This window comes from Bubalus bubalis, chromosome 14, assembly GCF_019923935.1.
Source record: "Bubalus bubalis isolate 160015118507 breed Murrah chromosome 14, NDDB_SH_1, whole genome shotgun sequence".
Taxonomy (NCBI): domain Eukaryota; kingdom Metazoa; phylum Chordata; class Mammalia; order Artiodactyla; family Bovidae; genus Bubalus; species Bubalus bubalis.
This window is the reverse complement of record NC_059170.1, coordinates 83,031,306-83,051,248: the sequence shown is the minus strand read 5'-3', so window position 1 is coordinate 83,051,248 and position 19,943 is coordinate 83,031,306. Positions and strand designations below refer to the sequence as shown.

Below are 19,943 nucleotides of genomic sequence, written 5' to 3'. Positions count from 1 at the left end.
GGCATGATGTTAAGAGGCATATTTTCCTCCTGTGAAAGCTGGTTAGTTTCAGCCTCATACCTACCCCCAAAATATACTGGTTTATTTTTCTCTTCATTACAACAATTTTAGTCACATATTTATGCTTTATGAAAGAAACTGCCTGCTTGAAACTTCTTGCTGGGAAGTTATCTGAAAGTACAGTTTCACCTAATCAGGGTAACAACAGGTATGGCAGTCAACACTCACAGGACAGTCTCCCTTGATACCTTTTCTCATGAAATAGTACATTGTGCCCAAGTGTGTACTTACTTAGCTCTGAAACTGTAAGAAACCATGTTTTTGTAAACCTTGGATTTGGGGCCTGATGAAACAGGCAGTATTTTCCCCCTGTGAAATCTGGATGGTTGCAGGCTCAAACCTGCCAGGAAAACACACTGTTTCATTTTTCTCTTCATTAAAACATCGACTTTGGCCAATATTTGAGTTTTCTAAACAGTTTCCCAAAGAAACAGGCTGCTTAGCACTACTTGCTGGAAATTTATATGACATTACAGTTTCACCTTATCAAGGTAAACAAAGTATGGTAGTCAACAATCACAAAACACACTATCCTGACATAATTTCTCATTGACTGGTACAGTGTGTCCTAGGAGGATCTTTATACAACTCTTAAACTACAGGGAGGCATACTTTTGTGAGCCTGTGAATTGGGGTCTGATGGCAAAATTGGTATAGTCCCCCTGTGAAACCTGAAAAATCATACCCTCAAACCTGCCAGAAAAACACAATTTTGATTCTTTAAAACAATAACTATGGTCAAGTATTTGAGTTTCCTGAAGGAAACAGGCTGTCTGACACTTCTTGCTGGGATGTCATCTGACAGTACAATTTCACCTAATCACAGTAAAAATAGGTATGGCAGTCAACACTCACAGAACACTCTCCCAACTTCTTTTCTCAAGACATGGTATGGTGGGTCCCAGGAGTGTCTTTATACCACTATGGGACTGCATGGAAACATCTTTGTGAACCGGGGAATTGAGGCCTGATTTAAAAGCAGTTTTACCCCTGTGAACGCTGGATAATTGCCTCCTCAAACCTTCCAGAAAAACACTCTGGCATTTCATTTTTTTCTGCATTACAACAACTACTATGGTCAAGTATTTGAGTAGTCTGAAAGAAGCAGGCTGCTCGCCACTTCTTGTGGGAAGTCATCTGACAGTGAAGTTTCACCAAATCAAGGTAACAACAGGTATGGCAGTCAACACTCACAGAACACTCTCCCCTAACCTTTTCTTCTCATGGAATGGTACAGTGTGTCCAAGATGTGTCTTTATACAGCTCTGAAACTACAGGCTTGCTTTAGTGCTTGAAAGTCACTCAGTCATGTCTGCCTCTTTGTGACCTCATGGACTATACAGAATTCTGGAATTCTCCAGGCTAGAATACTGGAGTAGGTAATTTTTCCCTTCTCCAGGGGATCTTCCCAAGCCAGGGATCAAACCCAGGTTTCCTGCACTGTAGGTGGATTCTTTACCAGCTGAGCCACAAGGGAAGCCCTTCTCATTCTTATGGAATGGCACAGTATTCCGTACATACATACAGTGTGTGCTGTGTCCTGTCTTTACACAGCTCTGAAACTGCAGGAAAACGTGTTTTTTGTGAACCTGGGAATTGGGCCTGATTGTAAAAGCAGTATTTTTACTGGTGGTGAATTCTGGGGGATCTGGCTTCTGGCTGCTGCTGTGGGAGTTGACTTCAGAATTTTGAGCCCCAGAACAAAATAATTGCCCCCAGAACATTGTGAAATCTGTGGGAAATACCATGCCAAGGAAGGGTCAAGTAAAAAACGTAGTTTTAATTTGACCATTCTACTAAAATGATACAAATATGCACAGACACAGAAATAGTGAGATGCTATAACATCTAACATCTTACACCATGAATGACTTAGTAAGTCAGAAGCTATACAAGCTGAAATTAATGTAGAATGGTTTTGAGAGGATGTGCCCATATGTGGCAAAAAGTATGCCTAAGGTGGTCTGTCTGCCAAGGGTGATGGAATGAGGCTTGGCAAACCTCCCGGTTGGAACAATGAGGTGAGGGAGCAATATTTGCTGGATTTTAATCTTAAAGCAACAGCCTCATGTATTCTCTCTACTGATGAAAGAATAGGCTGAAGAGGATAAAGAAAGAATATTTACAGCCTTTAGGATCACCTAGTGGGGCTCATGCCAGAGGTCTGGAGTAGAATTAGGGAACTGGAAATCACAGCAGGGATACTCCCTCTCATTCAAGTTTTCTCATGGAAGCATAAACAAAACCCAAGTCCCAATCAGAGACCCTGAAAGACAGCTCTTCTCACAGGGTGGGCACTAATGTGCTTCCAATGCAGTAGTTTTTCAACAGCAAGTGGAAACCAGAAAGAAGTCAGCAGGAGTGAGTCCACGCAGGGTTCACCCTCCGCCTCTGCGGTTGGACCTGGAAGGCCGGGTATGCCCACTGTCCCCATCTGCCATGGAGGAGAGGGGCATCTAGTGGGGCCTCTGCCTCGAGGAGGTTTGTCAAATGAATCAGACTTCCCTATCTGAAGAATGGGCACTGGATCAGAGGGCCTGAGATTCTCTGGGCAGGCAGGGGGATTTGTTACTCAATCTCATATGTTTCTATAAATTCCATTAGTGAGTTTTCCCATTTTCTGCCTCCAGTGATGAATGTTGGCAGAAGCTGCTGAATTTGACATGTCTCCTGTCAGAGACCCCTGACAGGGACTTTGATCTTCCTGGTATGAGCCAGGGAAGGTGGGGGCAGCAAATGGAAAGTGTAATCAGCACAGTTTCTTTTGACACATGTCTTTGCATAGCTTCTCTTCCACTTCCCCTCACAATCAAGCAAAATTCTGGCAATGTAATTTTGGTATTTACAACTTTCCTGGACTACATGGCCTAATTGTACAGTGAAAGAAACTTAGGAGCTGAGATGGGGTATCTCTATCAGAAAGGATCTGTAGAAAAAGTGTCTTTCTCCAGAAAGGGTAAGAAAGGAGAGGTGGTAGGTGACAGGAAAGTGTAGGTGAGGTGAGATTGATTAATGCTCAGTCTTTGGGAATAGCATTGAGAAGTATTTGGGGATAGACTAGAGATTAAAAGGAGGGAATAGTGTTGGCTTGCATAAGGGGATTGATTGCTTTGGGACTAAATGAGGCAGAGAAAGAAAGGAATATATGGAAATCAGAGTTTACTTTTGATTGCTAGATTATGGTCCTTTGAATGCAATAATCCACAGGGCTTTATGAGATGCAGGATTTATTTAGATCATGAAATCCTACCTCACAGCAAAGTGAAAAGTGCAAGAGAGTCCTCCACTCAACTTAAGAACTCAGTCATAACCAATTTCTTCCTCCCAGGATTTGCATTTGCCTCCAGATCACAGCATTCTGTTTTCAGGAACTGGATAGACCAACGCTGTGCCTGCTCCTAGTTCATCCTCATTTCTACTGTTAGTCCTTTCAGAGATCCAGCCCAAATGAGGGGGTTAACAGGCCATCCTGTCTTTAGCCAATCTCTGACTCCTCAGAGAGACAGCACTCTCAGAAAGATTACTCAGCTTCTTAACACACCCACCATCATCTCCACTTCTAGAAACAGCAAATGCCTTCAGTAGAAAGCTGCCCCTAACACCAGATCACAGTCCTGACCTTTCTGTCTCCCTTAGATCCTGACCTGGGAATCCTTCATTAACCTATAAACTCTGATGCTCTTAAGCAAGATGTGTGTGTGTATGTAAAATGTTTCTTACTATCTGAACATTTACATACACATAAGAATGGAATGGCTGCCCCTCCATTATTCTTGCCTGGAGAATCCCAAGGACAGAGGAGCCTGGCAGGCTATGAAAGGGTCACAAAGAGCTGGACACAACTGAGTGACTAACACTTTCATATGTATATATGCATGTGTGTATATGTACATGTATATATACATGTTGTCCTCATTAGGAGGATTGGTTAGAAGTGTCTAGAATGTCATTAACGGATGTAAATGTCCCTTTACATAACCGCTGTAACAATGAGGCACAGAAAAGTTAGATAACTTGCTCAACTTCAAATCATGGAAAATGGTGGACCTGGGATTCACCCCAGGAAGACCTGCTCCAGTATCTGATGCCTGCAGGGGTAAAATACATTGCCTTTTGGTGACATAAGAACAAATCTTGGAAAATCCTGAGGAATATATTTCTGGTATTCATTCCAATATTTCTATCAAAGATACTTGCTGTTCAGCTGCCCAGTCCTGTCTGACTCTTTGTGATCCCGTGGACTGCAGCACACCAGGCCTCCCTGTCTCTCACCATCTCCCTGGAGCTTGCTCAAGTTCATATTCATTGCATCGGTGATGCCATCCACCCATTTCATCCTCTGACACTTTCTTCTCCTGCCCTTGATCTTTCCCAGCATCAGGGACTTTTCCAGTGAGTTGTTTGTTCACATCAGATGACCAAAATACTGGAGCTTCAGCTTCAACGTCAGTCCTTCCAGTGAATATTCAGGATTGACCTCCCTTAAGATTGACTGGTTTAATCTCCTTGCTGTTCAAGGGACTTTCAGGAGTCTTCTCCAGCACCACAGTTCGAAGGCATCATTTCTTTGGTGTTCTGCCTTCGTTATGGTCCAGCTCTCACAACCGTACATGACCACTGGGAACACCATAGCCTTGACTATACAGACCTTTGTCAGCAGAGTAATATGTCTGCTTTTCAACACACTATCTAGGTTTGTCATCGCTTTCCTGCCAAGAAGCAACTGTCTTCTGATTTTATGGCTGCAGTCACCGTCCCCAGTGATTCTAGAGCTCAAGAAGAGGAAATTTGTCACTACTTCTACCTTTTCCCCTTCTATTTGCCATGTAGCAATGGGGCCAGATGCCATGACTTAGTTTTCTTTAATATTTAGTCTTAAGCCAGCTCTTTCACTCTCCTCCTTCACCCTCATCAAGAGGTTCTTTAGTTCCTCTTTGCTTTCTGCCATTAAGGTGGTGTCATCTGTATATCTGAGGTTGTTGATGTTTCTCCTGCCTATCTTGATTCTGGCTTGTAACTCATCCTGCCCAGCAGTTCTTGTGATGTGGTCAACGTACAGATTAAACAAACAGGGTGACAGCAGACAGCCCTGTCGTATTCCTTTCTCAACCTTGAACCAATCAGTTGTTCCATACTGGGTTTTAACTGTTGCTTCTTGACCCTCATACGGGTTTCTCAGAAGACAGGTAAGACATAAGAACAAACCTTGGAAAATCCTGAAGAATGTATTTCTGGTATTCATTCCAATATTTCTACCAAAGATTACTATAATAGTAAAGTAATTCAGGAATATGTCATAGTTAGAAGATAGCACGGGCCAGCCAAAAACTAGAAGTACTCTGCATGTCTGTTAACAGAAGAGCAATGTGTTGCATATTCATAAAATGAAATACTACACACAAATAAAAAGGATTGAACTATTGATACCTGCAGCATGGATGAAACTAAAATACATTATTCTAAGGGGGGAAAAGTGCCCTCTTCTTTTATGTTTTAAAAGTTTAAAGTTTTTATCTGATATTATCTCAGGGATTAGGGCAAATCTAATCCTTGTGTCTGGTGAAAAGTCTCCTTATGTAATTTGTAATTTTGAATTGTGAATTAATCTTTAAGTGGGCTTTATCAATGGAATTTTTATGCCAGGTCAACAGTGATTTCAAGAGTACTTAGTTTTGTCCTCCTTTTGCTAGTATACCCTCCTGCCCCAAATTTATGAAAATTTTTTGACTGGGGGCCTTTTGAGACTATGAAGCTTATGTAAATCCGAACTTAAATTTGTAAAAGTCAGGCCTGTGGTTATGACTTCCCAAGGAAGAGTACTGTTTTCTACACAGAGATGAGGCCAAGACGGATAAGCTTTCCCCATGTGCTAGTGAGTAGATTTTTTTGTTTCACTGAGGATGTAATTGGGAATTTTACACAGTTTTGGTTCCAACTTCCCACCTTGGTACAGTCAAGACCTTGTATCCCATAGCTATGTGGTCAAAAAACCACACACCCTCTGGTTACCTAGGGCCACAGCTTCCAACACTAACATCACCCCACACCATCACCCCTACTAGAGCAGTCCTAGTACCAGGTCATGTTTATTTACTTCATGGTTTTTGACCCCTGTGAATTTTCCCTTCCTTAGTGGCTAACTTTGCCTTTAAAAAGATGTCAGCTACAGTTTAGCCAAGATTTCTAGTTTTTGTGGTGGGAGAGTTTTCAAATTTTCTTTTCCCTCAATGTTGTTCATCAAATAAGTTTTAGAAATGCTAAACTCACCTCTTCCTTGGAGATTTGCATCATTAACCTGCAAAAGACAACAATTTAAATTTAAACCTTTTTTGAACAATGTATGCTAAAACTTCTCTTGTTGTGGGTTTGCCCCTGAATCACTGTGTTGTTCACATAACATGAATGAGGCAGTCTATTTCATGAGAAAGCTCATAGACGGTCATGGGCTTAACTGTTTCTTGAGGTCACTACTTTAACCTGTCAATAGGATTGTGCTGTACTCACAGGATGGAGGTGGGTAGGGAGGTTGCTTTCTGCTACAGCATGAAAACAGGTAGAAGTTTTAAAACAAATGTCAACACTATTCATATGTGTTTGGAAGCATAGAAGAAAAAAATCACCTTATTTTATGCCATTTAATAGGACAATTTGACTCTGTTGGGAGGTGACACTTTTCCAGAGTCAGTGGAATAAAGGCTCTGAAGGAGGGTCAAAAAACCCTGATGCCACAGTATAACTATAGTTTTTCCCACAGCTGCTTCCCATCTAAGAAGGAATCAAGGATGTGAAAAGTCTTAGAATACCCTGTACAATATTTTTATTAGTCAAAACAGTTGAAAGTCAATGCTTAATCCATAACCTGCTGGTTTCTAATGCTATTTATTAGATCAAGACTCATGGTCAGAATTTATTGCACAGAGAACCAGAGATTGAAGGACAATTCCATAGAGTGACAGCTCTGTAATTTTATAAACTTGGCAGGTTGTTCCTCTGAGTCTGGCCCTTATCCTCTGAACTCTATAAAAGTAACTAATTATAATTTTAGGAATTATATGCCCCAACAGGGACAACAGAACACAAAGAATTTTGATGGTATAAAATTCTCCAAAATATAATTTTTAAGGTTAACATGATTAATCAGACATCTATTAACTAGAAACCCATTTAGGGAGATTTATAAGTTACTGATTAGATATCAAAGATATAGAAATGGGAGAAAAATCTCATGCAAGGGTTAACAAGAAACTTTCTCTCTCATTTCCTAAAAAAGGAAAATGAAATCTAGAATCCACTCTGAATACTTAAGAATCTCCCATTGAGATATGCTAATCCTGTTTTTCAATATTTGCAGCTTAAAAGTTGCTTGTGTTCATCAGAGGGGTTCCAAGTCCATATCTGCCTTAGAAACTTCTAATCTTTCCCTCCTGGTCACACATACCATTCAAACTCTCCACCCGGACCAGGTTCCTTTCTTATAAACTCACATAGCATCTCTTAATTCTTTTATTTGTCCTTCTTATTATACTCATTAATTTCCATCTCTCAAAACATGAACTCCATGAGAACATACCTCTAACATTCTGAAAACTCTGGTATCTTGAAGACCAATGATAGGAATGTTCAGAAGGAAGCCAGCCCTGAGCCTGCATGTGTTCTTCCCTCTCTGGTGATGTGACATTTATATTACTAACATTTCTCAGGAGCTTACCTTTCATGAGGCACTTGAGTTACACAGATAGGTAAGATAAGTCACTGTAGCAGAGATGCTGGCTCGCAATCCTCACTTTTCTTGAGCACATGGCAAGACGACACAGCCCAACCCCACTGAAGGTTGGCTGTGACCTCTCCCAGGACGTGTGTACAGAAGGGACTCAGCCTGGCTCTAACATCCCCTGGAAGCACTCCTTGTGCTCTCACCTCCGCAATGACTGGGGCAGAGTGAACACAGCTGCCTCAGAAGCCACACACTACACAGCCAGAGTCTCCCTTGACCGCGGTTGTGCAGAGGAAAACCTGCATGACAGCCTCTGCTGTCTGGGACGGCTGAACTCGGTGAAACAGTAATAAAATTCTCCTTGTTCTGAAAGCACCCTGAGATTTGGGAGTCTTAACACAGGCTGTCTAGGATGGTCATAACTTACCTTCCAAGGGGTAAGCATCTTTTAATTTCATGGCTGCAGTCACCATCTGCAGTGATTTTGGAGCCCCCAAAAATAAAGTCAGCCACTGTTTCCACTGTTTCCCCATCTATTTGCCATGAAGTGATGGGACCAGATGCCATGATCTTCGTTTTCTGAATGCTGAGCTTTAAGCAAATACTTTCACTCTCCTCTTTCACTTTCATCAAGAGGCTCTTTAGTTCTTATTCACTTTCTGCCATAAGGGTAGTGTCATCTGCTATCTGAGGTTATTGATATTTCTCCTGGCAATCTTGATTCCAGCTTGTGCTTCATCCAGCCCAGTGATTCTCATGATGTACTCTGCATATAAGTGAAATAAGCAGGGTGACAATATACAGCCTTGATGTACTCCTTTTCCTATTTGGAACCAGTCTGTAGTTCCATGTGGTTTTTCCAGTAGTCATGTATGGATGTGAGAGTTGGACTATAAGGAAAGCTGAGCACCAAAGAATTGATGCTTTTCAACTGTGGTTTTGGAGAAGACTCTTGAGAGTCCCTTGGACTGCAATTAGATCCAACCAGTCCATCCTAAAGGAAATCAGCCCTGGGTGTTCATTGGAAGGACTGCTGTTGAAGCTGAAACTTCAATACTTTGGCCAACTGATGGGAAGAACTGACTCATCTGAAAAGACCCTGATGCTGGGAAAGATTGAGGGCAGGAGGAGAAGGGGACGACAGAGGATGAGATGGTTGGATGGCATCACTGATTCAACGGACATGAGTTTGGGTAGACTCCGGGAGTTAGTGATGGACAGGAAGGCCTGGCATGCTGCAGTCCATGGGGTTGCAAGGAGTCAGACATGACTGAGCGACTGAACTGAACTGAACTAACACAGGCTAGACTGCCTAATCCTGTTCTAAGTCTCAAGAGGGTCACATGTCCTAAGAAGACATAACCTATGATTGTAGAATAGGTTTCAAAGAACCTCGAAGACTAGAGCAAAGAAGGGGATTGCATCTCTGTGTTGGTTTAAAAAGCTGCAGGCTTTGCTCCCACCAAGGATGTATGACCAAGTTCAAGTAGGTCAAGATACCACATAGTGGATGTTCTTCCATTAGCATGCTGAGCAAGTTTCTCTAAGGACTTGGTTGTATGGAAGTTTAATCATTTTTTTCTTACTACATGTCCCTGTGTGCTTAGTTGTTTAGTCGTGTCCAGCTCTTTGTGACTCCATGGACTGCAGCCCGCCAGGCTCCTCTGTTCATGGAATTCTTCAGGCAAGAATACTGAATGGTTTGCCATGCCCTCCTCCAGGGCGGCATCTTCCCAACCCAGGGATCGAATCCAGGTCTCCTGCATTCCAAGTGGATTCTTTACCATCTGAGCCACCATGGAAGCCCAAGAATACTGGAGTGGGTAGCCTATGCCTTCTCCAGGGGATCTTCCCAACCCAGGAATTGAACTGGGGTCTCCTCCATTGCAGGCGGATTCTTTACCAGCTGAGCTACCAGGGAGGCCCACACATGTCCCTACTATCTTTCAAAAATGAAAACTCTAATTCCATTATTTCACCCCAGTCTCTGAGGGAGTCTGTCCTTTGGGCTTTTCCACTGCTATACTGACAGGAAGGGTCAGACGCAGTATTCTGAATGCCCCAGGAGACCAGGTGAGTTCAGTGTCCCAAAGGGTTAGCAGCATCCCTTGCCATCTGCTCCACTGCTGGCCACTTCCAGACCTCAGGAAAGAGGGGACCTGAGGGCAGCGAGTTTCCATAGGCAACACAACAACTATGATGAGGAGATAGCCTTGGATCTTTGCCCTCATTCCTGAGTTTTTGTGAACCTCTCAGAGAAGCTAAAGCAAGGGTTCGGGATTCATCAAGTCAAGGAGGAGGAAGAGAGGAACAATGAACAGACAGGATGGAGGATGGACACATGAAAATTACTTTTTAACAAAGTAATATTTTTCACTGCCTAGGCAAATGACTTCTGTGAATTTCTTGTATGAAAAAGAACTTTTGTTTTGTTTTCTTTTTACTTAATTATCACCATCATTATGTTTTGATGCAAGTGGAAATTTACAATAAAATGAAAACAAATAGCCTCAAGGATCACATACAATTCTGTGATAAGGTGATCTGTAATTCAGGCAATGTACGCTTGAGGCTCATATCTTGATCTCCTACTCCAGTTGCTGCTGATGCCATTTGAGGAAAATACAGATGAAGAGAAAAATAAGTATCACTAGGCTAAAAAATTAAGACAATTACAAGAATATAAATAACAAATTTATAATGGATTGCAATACAAATAAATAGTATTTTTAGTATAAAGCTACATTTGCATGAAGAAGCTACATTTGCACTGTTTAGTAACAATTATGATTAAAATACACCAGAAACATGTTAAAGTTGTTTGAGTCACATATATACAATATCACAGTTCACAAGAAGCTTCACTGAGAATAAGCCATCTGAAGGCCATGTGTCCTGATCTGAAACTATCAAAGGCCTTTCAAGCAAACCTCCTGGCTCAGGAAAGATGCTCAAAAAGCTGCCCCATCCAGATCGATCTGACTTGACTCCACTTTTGGTTTTCAAGATAAGCTATAATCTTCTAAAGGGGATCATAATGTAGACTGATAGAAACAGATACTGAACAAGAAGGAACTTTTCTATTGGCACAGAAGATTTACATCACCATTTTCCCAAATGTTATTATTTGAAAGGATGGGTGAACCACACATTTATAAGACTGGCAGAAATAATACTTTAACACTGAGATAAAGGACATAATGAAACTACTGATACACATTAAAAAAAGCACCAGTCTTCCCTTCCTTTTCTTACTTCATGCCAATTTAAGGTTTTAGGCTAAAAGCTCAGGTACGTCTTATCATTTCAACTCTTCTTTGGACTCTTTAATGTTTCTCATTCTGTAAATCAGGCTCCACTCTTAAAGGACTTGGTAATAAGTCACATGCCAAGTACTTGCCTTAAAAAACACTTCTATCATCTACCCAAATCACACATACACAAATCTTATAGAAATACCACAGCTATCAACAAGGATTTGGGCCATAAGAGTCAAAATTTGGCATTCTCCACCATCAGAGTCAGCCTGACCAAAGCTTGCTTGCTTTTTATCACAGTAGTAATTTTGGATTTCTTCTTGTAATCAGAGAGGCTTGTGGCTAACTGGGATCTTGTGCCAAGATAAAGCGGCGGGTTTGTACTCATGGGTTCAAGCCATGTGAGTTGAATGAACCAGCTTCTCATCCATTCACACTTACAGTTTAATGGGAAAGAAAGAAGTAGACTGCCTATATGTTGCTTCAGAATGAGAACTCTAAGCAAGCTGGGGTTGTTCGCCAAGAGATAAATAATAAAAGGAAGAAATCAAGGAAACAGTAACTGGAGGTTTCAAACTTTCCCTCTAACCAGTGAACAGGCATTCTACTCTCACTTCTCACACAGAAGGCACTGCACCCATTCCCAAATGAACAGTTCATTTAATTTACCTAACTTTGATACTCTATAACTAAGTAACTGATATTGCAATACAGGGAGGTATGATAATTTATTTTTTGAATAAAAATCATATTTCTATGCACTTGACTTCTGGATTAAGGACTACTTATTACCTACAGGAAAAATCTATCAATTCCTATTGAAATGTTAATCTAATTTTAAATTATTTGGGGTTGATATTTTCCTTTAGTTTTATATTCAGGAAGAACTTAAAATGAACCTAAAAGTTGCAAGTAGAAGGAAATTCAATTCGATTGTGTACATCTCTCATCAGAATATTAAAAAAACAAAAACAAAAAATGTAAAAACAGTCCCCATAGCAAATACTTCAACTTTTAATGAATCCACATCTCCAAACTGTTTTCTCCTCTTCCTCTATTTTTTTTAAGTATTGTTCAGAAAGAAAATACATTTTTCTTATTATATAATTAAATACTATCAGAAGTCTAACTGGAAATTGGCCTTACATTTATAAAAAGCCAAAGTAGATTTTATTTCTTCATTCCATCCCCTTTAGTAAAATACTTCACTGACAGAAAAAGAATTATTTCAATATGGGGGCGGGGGGTTGGGGGGAAGTATCAAACAGAAAAGCCAAACTATGAAGCCTTTCTTATTCCATACTATTGAACTTGAATTCAATTATCTTTGAAAATTTTGTTTCAGCTGATTAGAAAAGAAACAGAATCCAGTGCCAGGAGGGCAGGTTCAGCTTGTCTCTGCTCCAGAAAGGCTTCCTGGTATCAGGGAGATGGAGCTGCCTCCCTGGAGGTACCATTGGAACTGGGGCTTTGGATGAGGTGTCAGAGCCCCAAATGGTGGTCAGGCAAGAAGTAAGCACAAGTCAAGGTTTTCCCAGCCTGTCAGTTCTGTGATGGCCTCAAACTTGAGATTGTGTTGCTGTCTAAAGACAAAAATTATCGGCAACTCTTAATGTCATCACACTGGGGGATGAGACTATCAGGTGACTAAGTGGGAAAGATGAAAAATAACCAACTCTAAAAACTGTATTCTGTCAGAATAAAAACTCCCTTTGTGTGAGGCTTGCAATAGGCTCATTCATCCACATCAGGGCAGAGTTTCAGAACCTCCCCCTCCTCCAGTAAGCCCATGTTCAAAGTTAATACAAGGTAAGGGTTATCTAAACAGCAGATAGGAGTGTACTGCATATTTCTTCTTAAAGATTACAGAGTAACATGGAGACTTACATTACCATATGTAAACTAGCTCAGGAAACTCAAACAGGGGCTCTGAATCAACCTAGAGGGGTAGGATGGGCAGGGAGATGGGAGGGAGGTTCAAAAGAGAGGGGATATATGTATACCCATGGCTGATTCATGTTGAGGTTTGATAGAAAACAACAAATTTCTGTAAAGCAATTATCCTTCAATAAAAAATAAATTAAAAAGAAAAAAATGACAGAAGCTTTTTTAATTCCATAAACCTGTACTACTTATTATTCCATCTGGACTCAAGGGGTGTACAATAAACTTTAGACACCTTTCATAAGCTTGGAATCTAATATTATGAATTTATTCTAAGGCATAAATCAGATAGATGGATGGATTTTCTAAAGGACATTGGGCCCCCTGGGTACTTTTAGCAGACTAAATATTGAGATGTATAGAAATAAAATTCTTTACAAGATTAAGGAAGAAGGAAACGAAATCAAACCTTTCATTTTCAGATACACAATTTCATTAGTTCTTTCATCAAAAGCATATCAGTGAAGTAAAATCAGAAATGTTTTTTCAGTTATTATTAAACTGGTTCAAGAGCCAGGGAAGCCCTTGAAATGGAAACAAAACAACACAGTATTCAAGGTTTCATCATAAGATTACCTTGTACTGGCAAGACATAGGAGATTTCTGGCTTCAAAGAATATTGCTAAAGGAGCTTTTGGAAAAAAATTTAAAAAGACCACATTTTGGCTAAAAACAACCAAAATCTCTCCTGTAAAACTGCTACTTCATTTTGAATCTCTGAAGGTTACAACATTTTGTTTGAGATGGTTGGCAGTCATGGCTTCATGGGCTGTACTGCTTGATTATCTAAACCCTTAAGGCAAAATAAATACAGCTAATATTGAGCTGACTGCTGCCCGAGTCCTCTCACTGAAGAAGTATTGTTCAGAGGGTGGGGAGCCCACAGGCCCACGGTGGGAAAACTGGAAATGTTAAAGGTAAGAAATAAAACACAAGAAGGGAGGTTCAGAGTTAGAAACATTTCCAAGCTTTTTTCTACAATAATCTCCAAGGCCCTCTCAACTTCTATCTCTAAAAAGTACCCCTTTATATGGTGCCTGATGGCCTGATGTTTCTTACAGTTTGACAAAAATCAATACTCAAACAAGAGGAACCAAGATGGCTGCTACACTCAGGGTGCTCAGCTTGCCCTGCTCTCACGGTAAGGGCCTGCAGCCCTGTCTGTGCCCGTGACAGTGCTCCTGACGCTGGGGACCGCGTTCTCTGGTCAGAGCTCTGTAGCCCCGAGTAAACGTGTGCTCACCCCCGGCCCCAAACAGACCCCAGCACCACGTTTACTTTTCTGTATCCTGATTGTCATGCCTGAAAGATTCTCCCTAATATACACGAGGCTTAATGCCATGAGACTAAATGGCTAAGGATTATTGTTTAAGAGAAGCTTGCTCATTCAAAAAGAAAATAAGAATTTGGTTTAAACTGCAGACAAAAGGGGAAGTTAACATATTCTTTTGGTCTGTATTCCAGTCTCAGGCTGACGGTCCCTTGTCAGCATGCTGACTTCTGCGCTGTCTCAATGAGTCTCCCAGCGCCTCTGTGCCAGCCGGGAGGGGCTGCTCCAGGCTGTCATCTCCAACCTCACTGGACCCCTCGTCCTCCCGGGCCTCCCTCGGGGGCTCCGGGTCCCGGGCATCACTCTTCTCCTCGTCCCCGCCAGCAGCCGGGCCGTCCTCCTCTTCCTCCTCTGCTTCCTCCTCATAACCAAGGTCCTCTTTCTCATCCTCGTCATCTACAAGGCTGTCCTTGTTCTCTTCTTCATTTGAATCATCCTTTTCCTCCTCTACATCCTGCAACTGTTCAGTTAAATGAACCTCCTCTGACCTGAGATTCTGCTCTGTGGAAGAAAGAGAGGAGAACATTCTCTGATTAAACAATGGGCATTCAAAATGCTTTCACTAGTATGTAGAATCTAAAAAAATAAAACAAATGAACGAATATTATAAAACAGAAACAGACTCATACAAACTAATGCTTTGTACCGATTCAGCAAACTAGTGGTTACCAACTGGAGGGGCAAGACAGGGGAACAGGAAAAGAGGTACAAGCTACAAGGTATAAAATCTATAAGATACAAGGATGTAATATAAAGCATAGAGATAGAACCAGTATCATAACTTAAAATGGAGTATAACCTATAAAAATAATGAATCAACTCTATTGTACACCTGAAACAAACAATGTTGGACACCAACTATACTTCAATTCTAAAAAGGTCATTCAGCAGTCGATTGCATTTTGCTGTGAAATGAAACAATGGGGCACAGGATGGCTTTCTCCATCGTGAAACCATGTTACTGCAAAGGACAGATCTCTGGATGGCATCCTAGCCCCATCCAGGGTGTCTCCACCTCTCTCTGGAGACTCGCTGACCGAGCTGACTTGGGCACAGCCCAGGGGCATGGAGGGCAAAGGTTCCTCTGTGCTCTGTGTTATGCACCTTGTAGAATGCTCAGCAAAACACTCACTGGTCATGGTAATTGGTTCAAACTCTGACTTAAGCAGAGCCAGTTGGAGTCCTGTCCAGGAATTTTTGGCCAGAGTGAGGAGGAAAACTTTCTCTCCTTCTACAGGGATTGTTAAACTGATAAAATGTGAGTTGGGGCTGTTGAAAGCCACTGAATCAGCTTCACAGAGACAGAAACCTATCATCTTTGGGCTGAGCATGAAGCCAGAACATCCTTGGATTTTTCAGCTTTGTAAACTAATAGATTTTTCTTTCTTCCCCTAAGTTACTTTAAACTGGGATTCTGTTACTTTTAAGAATTCTAAGGAATATAACATAGTTTATAATTATATATGGAAGTCTGAAAGCCTTAAAAACTTTAAGAATTAAAAAAGAAATATAAGCTTATTTAGTTAAACTCACATAAAATTCAATAATTACAAAGTCTCATGAGTCTTCAACACTTCCCTGGCGGTCCAATGGTTAGGACTCTGCACTTCCCCTTCAGGAAGTGTGGGTACTATCATGGTCAGGAAAGAAAGATCCCACAGGACACAAGTATGGCCAAAAAAACAAAGTCTTCCTGCAAACAACAGGAATAAAAGCATGGAAATCCAGGGGTATTTGGTCCCAGAAACAGTGTGAAGTAGTGAAAGGATTTGGGAAGACTGCTATTATGGCTCAGTCATTACTGGTACACAGGAGGAACTCAGTAAGTGCCACTTCCCCTCCTGCCTTGCTCAGCCCAGTTTGAATGAAGGAAAACATGTCAACTGATTAATGAAAGGCATACAATTCAAGGGAAAAAGTAATGGCCAAAATGAAATGTTCTTTAATGTAAGAGAGGAAATAAAAGAATGCTTGCTCAAATCTATCTAGAGAACACAGTTCAAGGAATTTGGTGGTGGTAAATGTTTGGTCACCAGCAAACCACAGGAAAATTCACAATGAGCACAGAAGGGCATATCACAGACTTCTAAAGATACTCTATCTCATAAACTTGTCATACTTACCAGAATGTTCAGATAAATTCCTTGGAAGTGGCAAGTAGAAACATTCAGATATTACTACCAAGACCTGGAGGGAAAACAGTGATTTTACAGTGAGTAAATAGAACATTTATTACCAAACAACCTTAAAGTTAGGCCTTGCTTCTATAACCAGATATTCATAGATAAATACAGAACAATTGGTCAAAAGTCCTCAAAAAAACAAGGCAAGGGTATAATTAAGAATTTTCTATTTTTCAAATGTGGATATAATGCTGGAAAATACTATTAATTTCAAACAGAGGTCACACAGTCCACTAAAAATAATAAGCAAGTATAAGAAAACAGACATTCTCAGCCAAGTCTGAAGTGATCCTTTAAAAAACCCTACTATGACAAATGATACCACTCTCATGACAGAAAGCAAAGAGGAACTAAAGAGCCTCTTGATGAGGGAAGATGGAGGAGGAGAGTGAAAGAGCCGGCTTAAAACTCCACATTCAGAAAACTAAGACCCTGGCATCTGGTCCCTTTGTGAAGTGAAGTCGCTCAGTCGTGTCCGATTGTGACCCCGTGGACTGTAGCCCGCCAGGCTCCTCCATCCATGGGATCCTCCAGGCAAGAATACTGGAGCAGGTTGCCATTTCCTTCTCCAGGTGATCTTCCCAACCCAGGGATCTAACCCAGGTCTCCTGCATTGCAGGCAGACGCTTTAACCTCTGAGCCGTCCCTTTACTACACAGCAAACAGAAGGGGAAAAGGTGGAAGCAGGGACACATTTCCTCTTCTTGGCTCTAAAACCAATGAGGACGGTGACTGTAGCCATGAAATCGGAAGACGACTACTTCTTGGCAGGGAAGCTATGACAAACCTAGATAATAGTGTTAAAAAGCAAAGACATCATTCTGCCAACAAAGGTGCATATAGTCAAGGCTATGGTTTTCCCAGTAGTCATGTACTGATATGAAAGCTGGACAATAAAGAAGGCAGAGCACTGAAGAATTAATGCTTTTGAATTGTGATGTTGGAGAAGACTCTTGAGAGTTCCTTGGACTGAAAGGAGGTCAATCCAGTCAGTCTTAAAGGAAATCAACCTTGAACACTTTTTGGAAGGACTGATGCTGAAGGTGAACCTCTAATACTGTGGCCACCCCATGCGAACAGCTGACTCACTGGAAAAGACCCTGATGCTGGGAAAGACTGAAGGCAGAAGGAGAAAAGGGCAACAGAGGATGAGATGGTTGGATAGCATCACTGAATCAATGGACATGAACTTGGAAAACTAAGGGAGATGGTGAGGGACAGGGAAGCCTGGAGTGCTGCAGTCCATGGGGTCGTGTAGAGTTGGACATGACTTGGTGACTGAACAACAGTATGATAAATAAAATGAGTCTGTATATGGGTTGTCACTCACCAGTGGGAAACTCCTGATTATGTGGAAGAGTATTTCAGGGTGTAGAATTACTAAGAGTGCTGTAAGAAATTACTAGAGGTGCACTGGCAGGACCCTGAGGGATGGGATGGGGAGGGAGGGTCAGGATGGGAAACACATGTACACCCATGGCTGATTCATGTGAATGTATGGCAAAAACCACCACAATACTGTAAAGTAATTAGCCTCCAATTAAAAAAAAAAACAAAAAAAGCAGTGGGAAAATAATAATAATAATTTAAAAAAGAAATTACTAGAGGGACAAACTGAGAAAACATATCAATGATGTGAACTAGATCTTATTTTAAAGAGTGACTGGCCTCACCTCCAACCTTGATTGCAGCATTGACTCACTTTCTACTTACTACTAATAAGCTGCTTCCCTTGATAAACTACAAGCTTCCTAGAGGAAGGTTCATTCTGGCTCATGTTCCACACCCGGATTGTGTGCTGCGGTGATGAAACTGATGGGACGACGTGTGAAATGGGACTGAGGCAGTCGGGGTCCCTCGCTCTCTACACCCTCCACACGGCCTCCGCACAGTACTGCCCAGCAGAAAGAGACCAGCGTGAGAGGAAGCCGCCTGCTGAGAAGGGCTGCACTGGTCCTCCTGTACTGAACTAACTCTTGGCCTTCACCTTTACTGTGAACAACGGCCCAATCTTTAAAATAGGAACAGTACTTCATAAATTTAAGGGGTTCAAAACTTTTAAAACTCTAAAGTCATGTCCTTTTGATTCAATTTTATAAACATCAAATGAGTAACTCACTTTGACTATTACCACCTGCATAGTTATTTATTACTTTACTTAATACTTGGTTCATTACATTTAAGATATCATGTTAAAATCTGGGGGGAAGGGTTCAGAAAAAGATAAAAAAAGAAGCTGTAAAGCAATATGTATCAGGGAACTCATAAAAAAATGAAGAAAGCTCTTTGATAGATACTTCAGAGATACAGAGACAACAACCAGTCCTGGGGGTGGGGAAGGATACAGAATGACCACTTAAGAGAGGTGGCCTTTGGGGCCCTGGACATGGTTAGGAGAGGACGAGCACCACCAGTGGTCTGACTCATGTAAGCAGCACCACGCTGCACACAGAGGCTGTTGGATCCAGTTGTTGTTCATTCACTCATGTCCGATTCTGCAACCCCATGGACTGCAGCATGCCAGGCTTCCCTGTCCTTCACTACCTCCCAGAGTTTACTCAAACTCATGTCCATTGAGTCGGTGATGCCATTCAACCATCTCATCCTCTGTCGTCCCCTTCTCCTCTCGCCTTTAATCTTTCCCAGCATCAGGGTCTTTTCCAATTAGTGAGTTCTTTGCATCAGGTGGCCAAAGTATTGGAGCTTGGATCCAGAGAAACGCCTAAATGACAGACGGAGGAAACCCACGTGCAGGGCAGTGGGATGCACGAAGCACAGAGGGTTGGAAAACTGATGTGAACAACAAAGAGGAAAACACTTCCACCTGAAAAGACAGAGTCTGAAAACCAAATGATAGCCACATGCTTATAGTAGCTATTCACTGAACATAATGCTTTTTTGTGACTTTCTTTTTCCTTTTGCCTTTCTTAATACCAACTGAAGCAGAAATTTTTGGTTTGGTCACATTGCAAAGGAAAGAAGAAACACCTTCCAGTCACAAATAATTGGCATTTACAACAAAGCCTGGAAGGGAGTAAGTCCCACCTGTGAGATACCTGGGCCATCTAGAATGCTATGTAAGGGGGCCTAGAAGAGACTTATGGGACACCAGCCTCAACCCTGTCAGCTGCATGACCCTGGGCAAGTCACTTAACTGTTTTCTCACTTCAGTCAGTTCAGTTCAGTCGCTCAGTTGTGTCCGACTCTTTGTGACCACATGAATTGCAGCACGCCAGGCCTCCCTGTCCATCACCAACTCCCGAAGTTCATCCAAATTCATGTCCATCGAGTCGGTGATGCCATCCAGCCATCTCATCCTCTGTCGTCCCCTTCTCCTCCTGCCCCCAATCCCTCCCAACATCAGACTCTTTTCCAATGAGTCAACTCTTCACATGAGTTGACCAAAGTACTGGAATTTCAGCTTTAGCATAATTCCTTCCAAAGAACACCCAGGA

General features: G+C 41.6%; 1 protein-coding gene across 1 annotated transcript in view; it reads right to left on the bottom strand.

Annotated features, from left to right (window-relative positions):
* Positions 1–10,455: 10,455 nt before the first annotated feature.
* The window catches only part of TMX4 (thioredoxin related transmembrane protein 4), a 58,832-nt gene continuing 49,344 nt past the window's right edge, over positions 10,456–19,943 (bottom strand). Inside the window, exons 7-8 of the mRNA XM_006059032.4 lie at positions 16,429–16,492; positions 10,456–14,806 (exon numbers count right to left, since the gene is read on the bottom strand). Of these exons, the coding sequence (XP_006059094.2) occupies positions 14,442–14,806; positions 16,429–16,492 (429 nt within the window). The 3' untranslated portion in view covers positions 10,456–14,441. The remainder of the gene's footprint in view (positions 14,807–16,428; positions 16,493–19,943) is intronic.